At 37.8% G+C, this 6,582-nt stretch overlaps 1 protein-coding gene across 1 annotated transcript; it reads right to left on the reverse strand.

Moving 5' to 3' along the window:
* Window positions 1–1,040: 1,040 nt before the first annotated feature.
* Window positions 1,041–4,106, reverse strand: Pmar_PMAR024261 (hypothetical protein; the record flags this gene model as incomplete). The annotated part of the gene is made up of 6 exons (XM_002774811.1): window positions 1,041–1,086; window positions 1,132–1,191; window positions 1,790–1,875; window positions 2,523–2,676; window positions 2,728–2,834; window positions 4,074–4,106. Coding segments are annotated over 6 exons (486 nt in total), but the record flags the coding sequence as incomplete, so codon positions are not given.
* Between the last annotated feature and the right edge of the window lie 2,476 nt (window positions 4,107–6,582).

Below are 6,582 nucleotides of genomic sequence, written 5' to 3' on the forward strand. Positions count from 1 at the left end.
GATTTCGTCGGAGCTGAAATTTTCATACGAAACAGTCTAAAATTATTTTTCGTTAGAAATCGTCATACCGCGAAAAAATATTTCCATAATTTTCCATGAAGTATACAGAAAGCAAAAATTTACCAAAAATTTACCAAAAATTTCGGAAAATTTCCTAATATTTCCCTCCACCCCCACGACTAACCTTAACGGGTGATTATGCAGCAGATGAGGACGGATATTCGCAACTCGATTGACCAGTTGCGCGAGATGGTAATCCGCTGAAAAAATATATTTTTTTTTCGCGCACCACGAAATTATTACATAAAGTATGCAGAGCATCAAGTATATCTTGGAAGCGAACCTAAGATACCAAAAGATACGTTTCTTGCCCACGGGAGAAGATTCAAAGTAGGTCCAGAACATAACCAACAAACAGCCGCTTTCCTCAGCTGAGCTCAGAAGTGTAAAGAAACCATCAAGAATTAACCAAATTTTCCTCCCAGAATCTGTGTACTGTCACCAACACTTGTAGTTGGAAATTTTCAAAATTTTCCCGAAAAAACACACATTGGAGTTTCACCCTAGTGATATTAAAAACATATTTCACTTCGGGGAAAACAACTGTTTTATCGGTCGCGAACACATATACGTCGGAAATTTACGCCACTTCACGTTAAACGGATGAAACTCTATTAAAATCACATATCTTACATCTCGACAATTACTTCTTCTCCCCTTGCTACAAACCGCATACCTTTTGAATTTTCGAATTTCGATTTTTTCCGATAAAATTACCCGAAATTTGCACATTTTTGAAAACGATGATTTTCACATCAACTTGAAGATTTTCTTCCAGTGTGAGAAAATGTGCACATGTGTTGATGACAATGCGAAAATTCTGAGAAATTTTTGGGAATTTTTTATTCGTTTCTGAGCTTTTCTATGCGAATTCTTATGTAAAATTGTTCAATTGCTGAGAAAACTCTCGAGCTCAGCTGAGGAGACTGAACATATACTCCAACAAAATTTTCACAGAAAAAAACAAAAATTTGCATTACCTTGTAAACTTCCTGTTCTGTCTCCCATTCGTACGGATCGGTTTCCCTGAAAAAATGCGTAAAAATGAAATTTTTATTTTTTAATGCATACCACTCCTCCATGAAATCATGTAAATCCTCATCTTCTAGTAATTCACCCACATCCGTCAGCCTGAGGAAAAATAAATTGGAGTTTCACCAGTTTCATGTGAAGTGGCGTAAAATTCCGGGAAAACGTGGTATTTTCGCTTAAAAATAGTCGTGAAATATTTTTTTCACTATTGTTTTCCATATCACTAGGGTGAAACTCCATTAATCATAATTTTTGCGAAAATTTTACTGCAGTTTCACCCTAGTGATATGAAAAACACTAGGGAAAAATATATTTCACGACTATTGCATATCGCAATTTTCCCCCCACGTAGAACGGGTTGTTATGAAACTCCAAAGTGCGAAAATTGTAGTTTCTAAAAAAAAATTTTCACTGCCCGAATAACGAAATTCTCACAAAAATTTAACTGCGCAAAAGTGAACGAAATTTTCAATTACAAAATGTGATGCTTTCAATAAACTCATTGTAATTCTAAAATTAACCATAAACTGTGGAGAAAATCGTCTCAAAAAATTAATCCCGATTTCGTAATTATTTACACGTTGAATAAACTAATCACGAATTTGCAATATGTAATTTTCAGCTATTCGTGAAAGCAAAAATCTAAGAAAAATGATTTTTCCCAACGTAAAATTTGGAAAAAAATTATGGTTATTACTCTTCACTGGTGGCGTCACCCGTAGAAGATCCATCGTAACCGAGATCATCTCTGACGCTGGTCATCGCATACAAGTTGTCGAAATTCTGAAAAAAAACGCTGTGAGATTTCACCCGTTTTACGAGAATGTGAAAAACGCGATATGAAATTAATTGGAAATTTCGCGTGAAAAACAGCAGGTGTTTTACGCGTTTTTCACTGCTCACATGCGTTTTTTTCGCAAGGTGAAATATGAAATGTGTTTCTCACTAATGTTTCATATGCGTTCGCTTTCCTCAGGGGTTTTCCAAGTAGAAGTGTACAGAAACCAACGAGAATTTCCTCCCAAAATTCGTTTAATAAAGCGTCTTTTGGTATGCACTCTCTTCTAGTGAGCAGGTAATAATAAATATGTTGATGAGTTCACGTAGTGTTGGAGTATGAATATATGTTCGCTTTCCTCATCACCTGAGCTCAGGAGTTTCCAAAGCTACATTATGAAAATTTACACACAACGTGAAGTGGCGTCGTAAAACTCGGTGAAAAACTAGGCGATATTCGCGGTGATATGCAGTAGTCGTGAAATATGTTTTTCGTTAGTGTTTTTCATATCACTAGGGTGGTGAAAATCCAATATAAACAACAATAATAATTTCTCAAATTTTCCTCAAAATTTTCATATTATCATCACCAACACATGTAGTTGACCGTATGCATACTCCCCCTCAAATTCCCGAGCTGATATGTGTTATACTTTATCGTGCAAATCAGTTTTCATATCAATGGTTTCATTCAAGTTGTTGTCATCTCGATCAGCAGCAGCAACAGCAACCGCCGGAGTCGTCACCGACACTTCATCGTCGCGATTATCAAAGGAAGAATCGTCGCCCAGACAAGCGGCTAGTCTCCTATGGCAAAGGACGCCGGTTCGATCCCCGCAAGCGACTTATATTGATTACTTCTCGGAAATAACATCGTTGATATTTTTAATCGCCGCATTCACTGAGAGTATGTCCAAAGTGACGAAGCTTTCATCGGGAACATTTTGGAGAGCGGTCGCGCACTCCTGAAAAAAAAACAAAATCAGCAGTGTGGGTGAAAATTTGGGAAATTATAGTTGTTGTTTATATTGGAGTTTCACCACCCTAGTGATATGAAAGCATATTTCATGACTACTGCATATCACCGCGAGTATCGCCTAGGTTTCACCGAGTTTTACGACGCCACTTCACGTTGTGTGTAAATTTTCATAATGTAGCTTTGGAAACTCCTGAGCTCAGGTGATGAGGAAAGCGAACATATATTCATACTCCGACACTGTATAGGAAACTCCTGAGCTCAGCTGGTGAGGAAAGCGATTACATATATTCATACTCCAACACTGTATAGGAAACTCCTGAGCTCAGCTGGTGAGGAAAGCGAACATATATTCATACTCCAACACTGTATAGGAAACTCCTGAGCTCAGCTGCTGAGGAAAGCGAACATATATTCATACTCCAACACTGTATAGGAAACTCCTGAGCTCAGCTGGTGAGGAAAGCGAACATATATTCATACTCCAACACAGTATAGGAAACTCCTGAGCTCAGCTGGTGAGGAAAGCGAACATATATTCATACTCCAACACTGTATAGGAAACTCCTGAGCTCAGCTGATGAGGAAAGTGAACATATATTCATACTCCAACACTGTATAGGAAACTCCTGAGCTCAGCTGGTGAGGAAAGCGAACATATATTCATACTCCAACACTGTATAGGAAACTCCTGAGCTCAGCTGCTGAGGAAAGTGAACATATATTCATACTCCAACACTGATGCGAATCAACCAGTGTTGGAATATATGTTAGCTTTCGCTCAGCTCTAGAGTTTCCTAAGCTACGACTTTGAGTAGGAGTGTACGAAAATCGTCAGGAATTTTCGCATTGTCATCAACACATGTAGTTGACCATGTGCGTGTGCATTGAGATTACATGAATTTTGGTATTGAAATTTACCAAATTATTGTAAATTAATTCGCGAAAAGAACTTTTTCGCGGGGAAAAATTTGCAATTTTTTTCTGCTGAATGTGTACATTAATCGTTATTGACAAATACACAAAATGATAGTAAAAAACTTTTTTTCGGGAAAAATATGAAATTGTAGTATTTTTTACTATAAAGTGAATACCATAACAATAATACTAGTAAGTTTTTACTATTTTTCTATACTTTTTTTATACTATTTCGAGAAAAACTGTATTTTTTATATGTAGATATCTTGAGGTTCACTCGAGTAAGATACGAATGAGGCCCAAAACTTACCATGAGTATGTGTAATATCTGACCAGAAGACATAACTCTTAGTGACTAGTAGTTGGCAGAATTGTGGGGTGGTGTAGAAGAGGTTAATGACAACTAAAAGCAACACTGAACAACTCGACGTGCTGATATATCGATTAAGCGGGCGCGCGCGAAAGTTACGAGAATCTTTCAGATTTTCAACTTGTCGAAAACACTTGGATGTAAATCATTAATAGGAGTTTCACGTGTGAACTACTCCGTGTGAATTCAGAAACCTGCATCGTGTTTTCGCGAGTGATAATAAAATACTTTTTCACGAAGTGAAATGTGAAATATATTTTTCATATCACTGGGGTGAAACTCTAATATTATTAATAACATTGGAGTTTCACCCTAGTGATATTAAAACCTATTTCACTTCTCGGAAAACAACTGTTTTATCGGACGCGAACACATATACGCCACTCCATTTTCGCAGTAGTATTATTATGAATGTTGATGATGATGATGATGATTTTCAAGCAGTCTCTGTGGTAACAGTAGAGCACATTACTAAGGACACTACACTGTACCGGGCAAGGCCGATTCGGGAAAAATGTGGGAAGAAGCGATCAGGAAAATATTTGGTAGTGCATTTGGGAGGGAAAATTTTGTCATCGCCGTTTTTCACTGCAAAGATGCGTGTATATATATACTCGCTTGCTAAGAGTGAAACCGTTGTCGTGTAGTAGAGCAACACGTATCAACGAGTAGACTTTGCATTCACACTCTTCTGGAGTTGTGGCTAATGCTGATCAACACAAATTTTCGAGGGAAAATTTTAATTAGTTTTCGAGGGAAAATTTGAATTTTTCGGGGGAAAATTTGATTTTTTTCGTCTCCTGTTGCGATTTTTGGGGAAAAATATCATCTAGGGTATAAAAATAGCAAAAAAATTAAGAAATATTTACAAAAAAGTAGTTTTCAACTTCACCAAAAATTATTTAGAATATTTTAGAACCGAAAAAATAACTAAAAATTGTCAAGTTGTATTTCTGTAAAAATATTTTTCGTTGTTAACAAAATATCTCATTTATTTTTCATCTTTTTTCAGGTGCTTACCGCAATTATCGTAACTTTTCTGGCGTTAACAAAAAGTTTCAATTTGGAAACCATATTTTCGTCAACTCTCCGAGTGCCCTCAGGATCAACTTTAGTGATGTTGGCAGTTTTATTATTCACTTTCGGGCTGCTTATCTCTGCTCGGAATTCTACAGTTGAGGAAGAAAGTGTAATAGAAAAAGGGCAAATTTTTTATGTAATTTTTCCGTTTTTTTCCGGAAAAAATGAGAAATTTTTGTGAGTGAATCGTAAATATGCGATTTTATTTCGAATTTTACAGTATGCTGAATTCGGGGAAATTTTTTGGAAATTTTGTTGCAGTGCGTTGTCAGTTTAGGAGGGGGGGAGTATGCATATGGTCAACTACATGTGTTGGTGATGACAATATGTAAATTCTGAGAGGAAATTCTTATTGGTTTCTGTACACTTTTACTCGAGCTTTGGAAACTCCTGAGCTCAGCTGCTGAGGAAAGCGAACATATATTCATACTCCAACACTGTATAGGAAACTCCTGAGCTCAGCTGGTGAGGAAAGCGAACATATATTCATACTCCAACACTGTATAGGAAACTCCTGAGCTCAGCTGATGAGGAAAGCGAACATATATTCCTACTCCAACACTGTATAGGAAACTCCTGAGCTCAGCTGGTGAGGAAAGCGAACATATATTCCTACTCCAGCACTGTATAGGAAACTCCTGAGCTCAGCTGCTGAGGAAAGCGAACATATATTCATACTCCAACACTGTATAGGAATTTTCGCATTAGCAATTTGGTGGTGTCCTAATTATTAGGTATTGCTGGTGAAAGGCTTGGGCATCCAACTGCAGACGTTATATGCTGGTGGGAGTCTACGGACGGAATTCATCCAAATCAGCGCAGTTCGAGATGTTATTTTACAGGAAGCTGTAGTATTTCCAAATCGATCACGTGATCGATTTGTGTTATATCATCAGGTCTATGGTTTTCGCATTGTTACGTATCTCGCTATTGAAGTGGAATGTGATGGAGGCGCGTTTTATGGAGAATCTTTGCGCACAGCGAAGAATTCCAGATTGATATTACCGTTCGAGACGTTGGAAATACCAACGAGACAATTAGTGGAGGTGTAGGTGTATGAGAGTTACGAACATGTGTGGAAAATTCCGCGCGTGTTGTTTTTGAAGGTACTTTGCATTGCGAGAGCTGGTACCTCAAATAGCTGATAATGGTTCGACGGAGTTTACGGACTCGGATAGTGATGGATGGTCATCAGAGTGTGGTGATTAGTCGAGTAGGGAGAGCGGTGGGTTGTTAAGCGGATGGTCGCGGGTTCGATTCTTCCTGGAGGTATTTTACTTTGAAAATACAACCGAGTAGTACTCCACTAGACCTTCGTGACGAAGGGGCGGAGCTCACTGAGTCCACGTCCATGGACTCAATCAATGAA

This window comes from Perkinsus marinus, assembly GCF_000006405.1.
Source record: "Perkinsus marinus ATCC 50983 genomic scaffold scf_1104296957270, whole genome shotgun sequence".
In the NCBI taxonomy this organism is placed as follows: domain Eukaryota; phylum Perkinsozoa; order Perkinsida; family Perkinsidae; genus Perkinsus; species Perkinsus marinus.